The 12,650-nt window shown below is 38.3% G+C and overlaps 1 protein-coding gene across 1 annotated transcript in view; it reads left to right on the top strand.

The window, feature by feature from the left end:
• The first annotated feature begins 1,824 nt into the window (after positions 1 to 1,824).
• USH2A (usherin) overlaps positions 1,825 to 12,650 on the top strand; it is a 673,955-nt gene continuing 663,129 nt past the window's right edge. The window contains exons 1-2 of the mRNA XM_059413329.1: positions 1,825 to 2,306; positions 5,953 to 6,118. Coding sequence (XP_059269312.1) covers positions 1,825 to 2,306; positions 5,953 to 6,118 — 648 coding nt within the window. The remainder of the gene's footprint in view (positions 2,307 to 5,952; positions 6,119 to 12,650) is intronic.

The following is a 12,650-nucleotide window of genomic DNA, read 5'->3' as shown; positions in this document are numbered from 1 at the left end:
GGCTGCCTTACTAATAAAAAAACACCATAAAACATTTCTCTCATTTCTAAACATGTCTCTAAATAAGATAACTTATAGAAAACAGAACCACAAAGGACTGGTTGTTTCCCAGACAAATTTCCGTCTATAAGATCGGAGCAATAGAAGTATCGGTTGCTTCAGGATATTTCTCATCTAGGATGAGATATCCCAGAAAGTAGAAAAGAGAGAATCCTAGATAGAATTGATGTCAAACATGCACTCATAAATATATACATATTCATATCCAGTTAGGCAGCTAAAAAGTCAATAGTCCTATTGCTTCTGTAGTTGAATTAAAATTTCCCATTTCCAGATGCAACATATAGAAATGCCATCAGATGCTCCTCACGATGTAGAGAAATGTATCTAGAGCAGGGTCTCCAGAGGCGAAAAAGGCAGCTTGTAAGAGAAACTTACATCCATGAACCAAGCTTCTAGTGCGTCAGTATATTAAGGTTTAGAATTCCATTTTGCTCCCCAGAAAAGAGAGGGAACCCTAGAAATGACTCCTTGTGTTGCTAATAGTGGCAGATCATTTTGATTCCAAGATTAAATGGATGGAGGTGCCTGAAAGCAGGCAAGGGGAGGGGCATGAAGGGGATTATAGGATCAGGTGTACTGCTACTTTAAAATTATGCAGGCCTGGCCCTATCCAGGTCCCTCCCACTGCTTGAAGCACCTGCTGAAAGCTTGGGAAGCTCAGTTCCGGGCGGGCCACCAAGCAGACTGCGCTCTGAGGCTCTGGGTTTCAGGTAACCAAGTGTTCGCCCTGCAGAATGCTCTCCTCGGGCACCCGGGTCTTCCTTGCTGCATTCCTGCCGCTGTGGCCTATTTGCTGAGAGTAACCCAGGGGTTACCGCAGCGTTGCCAGGCAACGAGGGACAGCGGTCCTCTGAAGAGTCATTTGTCACACTGAGGGGACTGGTTGAAATGCAATAAAGAAACGGTAATTCAGCTTTTTATCAGGACAATTACTTACGCAGTATTAGGGGTCCATATTTAACCTACAGATACATAGTCATATGAGGAAACACGAACACAAACGTTTGCTAAATATTAAGGCATAGGACAGACAGATGGTGTTGGGTTTCTAATCAGCTTTACTGTGAGCTTAAAGTTGTTGCACATGCTGGGAGGGGGGGGGGGGGGGGAGGGGGCCCAAAGTGCTTTGCCAGCTTTATTTCGGACAGCTGTAAGTTAGCTGTGGGCTACAACATAAGGTGTGTGTGGAAAGAAAATCTATGCAATTCTTTCCCTTGTTAAGTAGATAGAGCTAATTCCCTGGGGTAGCGTGGTAATCCGAAATGGCTGCTGGTGAAATATAGGCACCAAAATATATACGTATCCGTGTATCTGTGTATAGCTGTACTTATAAGACTGGTTGTCCTGTGGACTATTCCGGTATCTGACTTCTCCCCCAAACGAAGACAGTTACCAAAGGAAGGAGTCTTTTCCTCTAGACAATGTACTTCCAAGTGTTTTTTCTTTGAGAATTTCAACGATGTTTTCTGTCGGGGGCTCAAAGTCCTCGAGCCTGGGATGAACTTAAATTTTAACGATATAGCAGCTTTTCCTTGACACTTTGTTTTTGCTTCCCAGACACCAGCTGTTACTCATGCCTTCACCATGGCCCAGAACGTCTCTGGTGTTCCCTCGGTGTGAAAACGTGTATGCGGTTTCCTGAAAATGGAGTCTCTCAACATCACGTAGAGCACCCTGCTTCAAAGTGTGGCTGGCGAGTGGCATTGGTCTTATTTTTTACTTAGGAATGCTTTGCTAGGAGAAGCATGCTTTTTGGTGAACATGAATGGCTGGGCTCTTTCCCTGGGCTTCTGCTTCTTGACCCATGTCACCAAAACCTTGATCTTTATGTATTTCACCTCCATCTCCTTGGCTGACTCGCGGGGTCTCTTCCCAAGGCTGGAGAATGTGGGAGCTTTCAAGAACGTGTCACTTGTGCCAACCCAAGCGACGTGTGGACTCCCAGACCGAAGCACTTTCTGTCACAGCTCTGCTGCTGCGGGTCTCGGGTTCTGTACCCAGCGGCTTTGCATTCAGGATTGCCCCTATAGATCTTCAACTCCCGTCTACACGGCCCTCTTTTCCAAAGGCCTCAGGAGCTGCATCACAGTAGACGAGCGTGATCTGTGTCCCAACTGCCAGAGCAATTCCACAAGTTTTATTTTTGGAAGTCACAAGAATTGCTTTTCTTCTCCTCCTTCTCCGAGGCTGGCGGCGTCATTTACTTTAGCCGTGTGGCTGAAACCTGAGCGAGAGGGTGTAATGTAAGTAGTAGAGTGCGTGTAAGTTTTCCTAGGGTCCTGGACGATCCGTAGTGGTGACAATGATGGCCACATGGATTCTAAACTAGAAATGAAGGCTAACCCTGGAATTCGCGCGATTGAAGGTCGACTCCTTTGCTAGTTTTCCTCTTCAGGTTTCCTTTCCCAACGTTCCCCCCTGAATTTAGATTCTGTTCCTCTTTTTCATGGGTGAAGTGAGCCCTCCAAAAAGAATATGTGAAGACAGTTTCATTGCAGGCAGATCTGTTTCCCCGTCTCATTTATCTCCCAGCCACTGAGCCAATACTTGGGTCTTGGCCTTCAGAGGCTCAGCCTTAGTGGGAGTTTTAATGTGTAGGGGCTAGTGGTACAAAAGATTGCTGTTTTCTAAGTTCTGATCTAGGTTTTCTAAGTTCTGATTGCTGTTTTCTAAGCAGCCCACTCCTGCCAGAGTGTAAAATATTCATCAGGCAGAGAGCTCTCCGAGGGCTTAGGACTGTGTTTTATTCATCCTGATTTTCCTAGGAAGAGATGTTTGACTCATGGAAGATAACCCAATCATATGTGTTGAATACATGACTAATCCTCTAACTCTGAGAACATAACAGCTTTTGACCCTTTACCTTGTGGTGTTTCCTGATAGGATATATATATATATCTATATATTATATAATTATATAATTATATAATTATATAATATATAGATATATATATATATGCATAAGAGAGTCCCAAAAGCTTTTATGCCATCGATCATAGTAGAAATGCTTCTGGTGAGTGGACTGGGCGCCTCCTTCATATTATTTTTTGTTAGTCTGTATAATCACCTGTGTTTCATTCTGTAATAGCCTCTAAAACTGACCTCTCATGTGTTTTTCCTAACTGTTTAGAGCCAATCTGGAGATTTGAATAAGTAAGGAAATTTTTAGACCTTTTTTTTTGCTTATCTTTTGTCTTCCTGGAGGGTTTTTGGCTCTTCCCCTTCTGACAGTTTCTTTGTTTGAGAGTGTTGGCCAAATATCTAAAAACTTGTGAAACAAACCAGAAAAGTCTTATAATCTCATAAGCAAATATGACTTAAATGTCTTTCTTGTTTAGTTTTAATTTGCCAAGTGAAAGTTGACATTTTTTTTTTCATTTGGAGTTAAAATGATCACAAACCATTATCTCTATTTCTGTATCTCCTGTAAAAGCAAACCTTAGGTTTGTTGTTTATTTGTTTTGTTTTTTTTATTGTTTGAAATGTCAATAAATCCAACCCACTCAGTTTATGTAAAGGGTCCAAAGAGACTTGAAAATTGTCTGTTGACAAATATGGCTAGGGAAAATTATTTTTTCCCCAAGTTTTTTTTTTTTTTCCATGGGATGTGTCTCTACCAAATTCTTCTTCTGTTGGTTTCATTTTGTGTAAACAAGACAGGGGTATTGATAGAGGCAGTGGCACATGGTTTACGGTCTAGAGAGTTCCACGCATCAAGGTCGTTTCCATTCTCAAAACTAAAATAACTATGGGAATTGGGGGAATTTCGGGGTGTTTGCACTAGATAAGTAAAACAAACAAAACATGGATTATCCAATTATTGTTTATCCAGGAGCAGAATAAATCCAGTTCCTAAATATTTTGCTACCTGCCTTCCTCTCACATTCATTATCTACCAAAGCTAGTATGTTTACAAGCAAACAAAATAGCAAGGAAGATAATCAATAACATATTAAGAAATGCATTTTCAGTAAGCTTGGGAAAATAAGCCTGCATTTGGCAAATACATTCTTGAGTAATGGTCAAATTTTAACTTGTTGATTTAAAACTCAAGAAAAATGAGTAGAGGCAAACTCTTCTTAGGTTGTTTGAGACCCGGACATCTGGAGGCAGGGGGTCAAGAGAGAGCCATTTCATCCCAGGGATTTAGAAAGATCAACCCACCAGAGAGTTAAAAGAAAAAAAAAAAAATCACAGTAGAATTTCTATAAAGTTGAACCTGTTTGCCTGTGTTAAAAATATCCTTGTTCTCATAACTTTATCACCAAAAAATATACAAAATATAGGAAAACAGTGAAATAGTAACTATAAAGTGGCCTCCAATCTTATTTTCACCTCTCAACTCCAGGAAAGAATACATGCAAGTGAGAAGGAATAAATTGTGGAAAATGTGACCTTTAAGGAAAGTTTTAAAACCTCCTTAGCAATAGTTTTTGGTTGGCCCTATCTTACCTTTGTTTCTTTGATGCTTCCTCTTCTCGATTTGGTCTTCGACTCCTTAGTTTTGGGGTCTGCTGTATATCTGGTTCTGCTGTGCTCAGAAAACTCAGGAGCTAATGGGGAAAGACAGATCGATTGGTACCATTACCATTAACTGAACACCAACGAAGGCCGCTTAAGCTACCCTGAACCAGAGAAAAGGGTTCCAGGACCGGGCATGGCCCTGGCTATGCCTGAGCTGAGTAGCAGGCAGCTGGTGAAGAAAAGGACCCAGACCCCTCCATGACCTGGTGAAGTTCTCCCCTCTGCTGAGTTCTTGTCTGTGACATGCAGGTTGATGGGCATCTTTAAGAGCTAGTTATTTGGGGAGATGTTAATAGCTAATGTCAGTGATACTTGTCTTTAAATAGCAGATCTTTGGGAGTAATCCACTCAGGAGGCTACTAGCAAGCATTCCTCATGTTCTCTCTTCTGCTAAGAAGTTGACTCTCTAGATTGAAATGTAAGAGAGAGGAATGAGGCTTTGCTTCATAGCGGTTTCTGCTCAGGGAGTACAGAGTGGTCTGAAACATGCAATCATACACTCAACATAAGATAATTTATATGAAACATAAATTAACGTAGAAAATAAACATTTATAAAAACACCATTTGTCTATTTACAGCGATGGGAAAAGTGTGCCACTATGATGAGGATAAAATTGATTTTTAAAAAAATAACTGGGTAATTGGCCTGATATAAGACCTAGAAAATTTCTGAACGTTCTTCTGTTTTATCAAAATATTATTTCACTGTGGTCCTTAGAAGATTGTATGACCTTTCATCCAAGATCATTAATGTCCTGTCAGTGCCTCATTTGGGCTGTGTGGCCATGGAGAGCTCTTACAGACACTGGCTTTGGCTTCTGGCCAGTTGATGAGGAAGTAAGTAGAGTCTGCGTGCAGTTGTCCATTCTCCATTTCATCATGGGAATTCAATAGAGCAATTCTGACTTCAGGGCTAGCACTTTCGAGTCTTCTATGGACACTAAATTCTCTTTACATTAAAAAAAAAAAAAAATTTTGCCTGGATGACTCAATCCCCAAGCAGGACTTCATGTCTTGTACCTCTTCCTGTAAAGGAAATAGCAGAAGACTAATGAGCCAACAGGCTAAATGTTGGTTTTGCCTGATGATTCAAGCACTTTCGTTTTCATCATGAATCTCATAAAAGGTGTTGAGGTTCTGGTGAGTATATTGTAAATAAAAACTCCTATTTTTTTTAAATAAAAAAAATAATTGGAGTATAATGAGTATAACTTGCTCTGAATATAATGGCATTCAGGCACTCATTCACTGGGTGCCCCTTTGAGGGGAGTTTGGGGTGATTTCCACACCACTGTAACTGCACCATGCCTTAGCCTGTCTTTTGGTTGGATGCTGATCTTTTCTCTCTCGGTTGCTTCCTAAGGTGTGTTATAGAAAAGACAGCGGATGGGCAGATTGTGTTCAAACTTACAATATCCGAGAAAGAGACCATGTTTTATTATCGCACAGTAAATGGTTTGCAGCCTCCAATAAAAGTAATGACACTGGGGAGAATTCTTGTGAAGAAATGGATTCATCTTAGTGTGCAGGTGAGTAAAATAAAAAATATTTAACATTTGGTTAAACACAAGGATCTGTCTTCCTTTCTTTCCTTTAAATGGCATCTTTCCACAAGGTCTGGAGCTGTTCTTTTCTATTTCATTTATGTGTAAATGACAACTAAAGAAAAATAACATTTAAATGACCTGGTGATGTAGCTCTTGATATTCCAGCATTCTCCCCTCAAAGTTGCTGTGAAAACTCCCACCAGAACTTGGGACAATGCTCTTTGGGGATAATAAGATCCTTAGGAAATTTTTGCTTAATTTGGTTAGGATATTATGTTAAAAAATGTGGCGGGCTCTTTCAGGGACTGGTACTGATTTTACTAGTTATGGCAGCATTAAAGCCCCTGCCTGGTTTTTACAGCTGTCTCTTGCAGATTGCGACTGATGATGTGAATAAAATTTGGCTGTTGCATTAAAATGCTGACCTTAGAACTAATGAACTTTACACTTCAGATGCTCAAAAAGTGTTATATGATTACTTTAGTTGTCAGCCACAGTTTGTTTTAGCCTAAGAAGCTGTTAAAGGCTAATATAACTGTGAGAATCTGGTATTTTACAGTTCCTAGGAATGGAGATGGAGTTTATCCTTTTTTTTTTTTTTTTTCAGGGTCCTATAAATGGCCCAATGCAACAAAAATCCCCACACGTGGCTTTCATAGCAGAAGTCCAGTATACAGCAGTCCCCACCCCATGAGCTCAGAGGGGTGGCTGAAGAGTGGTTCATGCAAACCCCCTTCATACTAAAGGACTGTTGTGCCCTCATTCTTATTATGGCAATAATCTTTGATGTCTCACATTGTTCTTGCAACCTAAAGCAGGTTAGAAGTAGACTTCCTTCAAGGGCCTTGAGAATTGTTATCTAGGTTTTAAAGTTTATTTTAGCACAGATATCATTCTTGAGGATTTCAATACACTTCGTACATATCCTTGTTTTGCCTGATTGTAACTGAAATTCCACCTCATCTTGGCATAGTAGTACATTTAAAGCCTTAGGGAGAAAATTTGAAATATGAATGCAGAGAGGTAACAATGCTTGATTTCTATAGGAAGGTATTGACAGAGGAATATCTGATCAGTGTGTTTTGCCTTATCTACTCAGCTTTTACTTAGGATTTGAGTTTATCAAATGCAATTGACAGTAAGTGGTATTTCCATAGCACTAGGTTTGAAAGGAGGTTAAGTCATGCCTGGTGTTAAGGCCATGTTTAGCACACGATGGATTCCATCTGGTTGTGCTTACCTCTCATTTCCCTGGAGTTAGAGATAGGGGACTCATATGTTCTGTATCTTGACATTGTCGATCCCACCCGCTGACCAGTGGGGCCCAGTTAGGTTATAATGTTAAAAAATATGGAAATAGAAACTGTTGAGGAAAAGGAATCAGCAGAAGATATCATATAGATAATGTTTGTTGCATATTTTTGCATCACCAATGATAAAAAATATTTTTTACTTCTCTTTATTTTGCTTTATCTGTGAAACTGTGCCATGTTTTGGCAGGCAGTAGTACATTTAAAAGCTTTACAAAAGAAAGTTTAAAATCCAAATGTGAAAAGGTAACCATGACTGAATTACTCTCCTGGGAGTAAAGTGCTCTTAGAGTGCCTATTGAAATCAGCATTATCATTTCAATACATGTCAAATATGAGTCATTTCCTAGTTTAGGCAAAAATTTCTTTATAAATCTTTAAATCTTTCCCTTCTTTCAAGAAAAGGTTAAAGTACTTATGATTTAATGAGGCTGCTTTATTTCATATCTGTTGGACTATCAAGAGAAAACTTGTCCTTTCCAATCTGTGTACTACTTTTTAAATTTTATTTTTACATAAGTTTTCCCCCGTTCCACATTGTAAGTTAAAACGACAGAACAGTCCTAAAACATTAGGACTACCCTACAGATCCGTCATTTGTTTGCCTGGCATTACTTGGTGCATTGGGGGACAACCCAGCGTTATGAGAATCTGGATTCATTCAAAGGAAAATTAGTGATTATTTATTCTCGATTGGAGATCTGCCTAGGGTTTCTTTAAATTGGACACCAGTCTGAACTCATTGAAGATACTATGAAATTTATAATAATTCATTTTATAGATGTTTTAAAAGGAATGTGCTCTTTCTTTAAAGGTTGCTGTAAAGTAGTGGGGAGGACAAGAAATCAGATGTAGGGATAATTTATTCAGGTAATTCTTCTCTGTAGTCTTAGCAAAACCATTTGACTTAGTTTCCTTCCTTCCTTCCTTATGTAAAAAGAGGTTTGGACTAGGTGACAAAAGGAAGCCTCCTTGAATTCCTTCTGAATTCACATAAAAAAATAAGTGGAGTGTGGAGGGGAGGCACAGTTGAAGTTTAGAAGTCACCTGAGTTTTGTAGGTTTGTCTAGATGTAAGTGATGGAGCCAGCTCTGTGAGCTGACCATTAGGCTTGTGCAATTTCCTGTTTCCCCATGCTGTCTGGTGTTCAGAGAGAAACATTTTTTTGGCAGATTTTTATGGCCAGGATGGGGACAAGTGCAACTTGTAATTCTTTCACAGTATAACTGCAAAGAGTATATTTTTATATTAAAGGCAACTTACTGTTGCATTATTATATCATACATCCAAATTTTGTTTGAATTGGGGATTAGAGACTTCCATCATGCTGGGCATGGGATAGAACACATAACTGATAATCTGGTTTAGTCTCATTTCAAATTGCAAGCCTAATTAAAATATATGCATATTTTTACTCATCTTCTAATATGACCACAAATGAATGCATTTATATGGAGTGTGCATGTGTGTGTGTGTATGCATATATGTGTAAAAATAAAACATACACCTTTACTCATAAAATTGGCTCAGAAACCAGAAATTAACTTACAAAGGGCCAGTAACATAAAATTAATTAACAGGTCTGACCTTACCCCTTACCTCAGACAGTTCACTCCATACCAGCTTTCCATCAGTAAAATCAGAATTTTCATTTCCCAAATTCCAAAAAAAGAAATGAGTTTTAAATAATTAAATCCCTAAGCAAAAATGATGCCAAGAAGAGTCAGACATACGAAACACTGAAGGTCTAGTTTCTTAAACAATAGATGCCCGATGTTATAGTAATGGATCTAACAGCTTTTATTCAAGAACTAGCATTTTGAAGCTTCAACCTGTTGGAAAATGATTAGTTTTTAAATTAATATTCATTCAGGGACTTGAATCTGACACGATTGCCAATTTAAATTTCACTTTGGGATTTAATATATTGGCTATTTCAAATTACATCAAGCTGAAATTCGTTATGTCATATTTTTTATACTAAAACTGGAAAAAATCAATTCAGACTTTTTATTATCAAATGGGGAACACTGATAACATTAGCAGATTTTTTAAAGCTTGGTTTTCATATCAAATCAGCACGTGGTTTTTGGTTGTTTTAAGAGATCTCTTTTGATTTTTTTTTTTTTTCTTAAAAAGAGTTTGAAATACATAAAAGAGTTTTACTTTAGCAGTTTGTTATGGGTTAGGAGGTAGAATGACAAGGAAGCTTTTTCACATTTAACTGCCTATCATTTACAAGTCAAAGTTCAGACTTTCTTATGGAATAACTGGCTTCCCTTAAGGAGTTGTACACATTTTATAGGACCAAGAGCTGGTAAGAATCATTAGTATAGTAACCCTTGTAGTAATTATGTTAAAGTATGGTAAAACAATTTATAATTTGCAACTGATGAAGTAGTACAAACATGCAAGCAAGACATGGTTCAGCAGTGGGCTTGCATGCATTTTCTATGATCTTTCAAAGGCTCCTGGATACACTGACAGTTCAAGAGCCAAAGACGGTTCTAGCCACGGTGAGGTAAAAAAGAGCAGTTCTAATCTAATGCAATGAAGGAGAGAATGCATGGTAAATCAAGTTTTAGGAATCAATAGGTGAAGAATAGGGGTTTTATAATCACAGTTTGTTCATGAAATATGTTCTTTTGATTTATGTATTCAATCTGAAAAAGGGAAACTATTGATAGTTCTGGAGCAAAAGAAAATGCAATTTAGCCAACTCTTGCTGGAATAGATAAACCAAGGCTCTCAATTAATCTCTGGGGTATGTGCCCGTGTGCGTACTTTATAAAAGTATTCCGTATCTCTGTTGACTGAAGGAATATAGAATGTCCATGCAAGCTGATGGAAGCTTCCTCCTTCTGTCCAAAAAGCTCTGTGTGCTGGGATTTTCACGGGGACACCACCTCAACCCTCACTCCAGGAGAATCCCAATCCATATTGTTTAATAATTCCCATTGTTTTAAACTGTAACTATTGATATGTGTGGGTGCGAGGGTCAAATACTGCTATTTGTGCAAAGCCTTCTGTTTGTCTCCAGCTGCTGAATGTCTCCTGAATTAGTTGACTAGGTTTAGTCATCAAAAACTAATACCAATAGAATTTATCAAATTATATTTCAGAATTAGTTTAAAATGCTGTTAATAGTAGCTGCCATTACTGAGCTCTGATTATGCAGACTGTATTAAACACGGTATATGTTTAAATTTCAAATGCTTATAATAGTTCTGTGTCATCAGCTTATCTCCATTTCACAGATGAGGAAAATGAGCCTTAGGTAGGTTAGGTCAGATTTACAGCCTAGATTTATAGTCTCCAGTTTTTCTGACCTTTAGCAAATAATAATAATAATAATAATAATAATAATAATAATAATTGCCATGGACCTAGGTCACTATGATGATTTGAGGAATAAAGTTATTTGAATCCACTTACCCCAAAAAACAAGAACTGAAGACATAGCTATAAAGTAAATATTTTTCTGTTTGTAAATTTTTTAATGTAAGTATTTGTAATGCTTCCCATATTGGCATGATTTGTACAAATAATTAAAATCAGTGTATTTTACAATTATCTCCTCATTGAGACAAATGGTTTAAGTGCACAACAGTGTGGAATTTTATATAAAGTTCTGCTGAGTATATCTCTGGTTCACGACAATCAGGAACGGAACAACTACAGTGGGTTAAAGAAAGAATATCCTATTTACCCCATCCTGATCACTGGATCCATGATGTAGAGAACCAAGGCATGTTATGATACAGTAAAAACAGAGGAGGATTCTTCCCACTTGATGATTGAGAGAGGTAAAACCACCCAAGTAAAAATTATTCTCTCTGTGTTTTTGCATGTGACTTCCAATATTTGGTAGGAAGGTGTGGCTTTAAATTTTGACATTTTACTTAAATTGTGCAACCTTCAGGAAAATCATGTAATTCCTTGAAATGTTGGATACCAATGACAAATATGGAACAAAGATAAACCCAGCCTATTTAGTTTACACCATAAATGTGACGTGTAAAGACAGTAATGTCTGATAAACCACTTTATAATCTGTTATGATGGAGCTTACAGTCTATTAGGAGAAAAAGACAAAGAATCCCACCAATGAAAGCAAAATTATAACTGTGATATGTGCTGTGGGATCATATGAAGGACAGTTTGATCAAATCACTAAAGTCAAGGAACGCTTACTTAAAGAAATTACATTAGACATGTGTATTAGTTTTCCAGGCCTGCCCTAAAAAAAAAGTCACCAACGGGGTAGCTTAAAACAACAGAAATTTATTCGTACACAGTTCTTGAAGCTAGAAATGTGAAATCACAGTGTCCACAAGACCATGCTCTCTCTCCCTCTGAAAACTGTAGAGGAGTAGCCTTCCTTGTTTCCTCTGCCTCCACTGTCACATGGCTATCTTCTCCCCTTGTGTGTCACTGTCTTCTCGCCTTATAAAGACATGGTTATATTGGATTAGGACCCACCCTAATTCAGTATGACTTCATTTTAACTGATTGCATCTGGGAAAACCCTATTTCCAGTTGAGGTCCTATTTGTAAGCGCTGGGGATTAAGATTGTGGGCAACACAATTTGGTTGATAACAAAATGTGTGCAGTAGAATGCATAGAATTCAACTAGGCAAAGCGAGGGGAGAAGGACATTCTATACATGCATAGTAAGTAGCACAGACATCCTTTTGTAAAAGAGAGTATGTTGCATGGGAGAAATTAAAAGACCAGTGTGGGTAGGGGGCAGCAAACAGGAACAGCATGTGCAATAAGCCGGAGGGGTTGGAAGAGGCTATATTTTAAAGAACATTGTTGATCATGCTAAAATGTTTTCAGTGGGACTCTACTGAAATGTTTTAGGTAGGGTACAGGTAATGGGGAAAGAAGGAGAAGCAGGGAAAAATATTTGACCTAAGCAGATGATCTTTTCATAAAAACCCCTTTGGTTCAGTAAAGGAGAATGGTTTGCATGAGGACAAGATTACAGGGTTGTTAGGTTGAGCTCATGTTCCCCAGTGATATATACAAGTATACTTTGAGCTATAGAGATGATAGAAGATATGTAGAGAAGTGGTCAGGTTTGAGAGCTCTTTGGGAATTTAAAACAAAGGACTTGCCAATGAAAGAAATTGGAGGTTAAGGGAAGAGGATTGTGATAAATCCCATGTTCCTGGCTTAGACAAGTGTATGGGTAAGT

The sequence above is a fragment of the Mustela nigripes genome, chromosome 10, assembly GCF_022355385.1.
Source record: "Mustela nigripes isolate SB6536 chromosome 10, MUSNIG.SB6536, whole genome shotgun sequence".
Lineage (NCBI taxonomy): Eukaryota > Metazoa > Chordata > Mammalia > Carnivora > Mustelidae > Mustela > Mustela nigripes.
The sequence above is the reverse complement of the archived record's forward strand: the minus strand, read 5'-3'. Positions and strand labels throughout refer to the sequence as shown.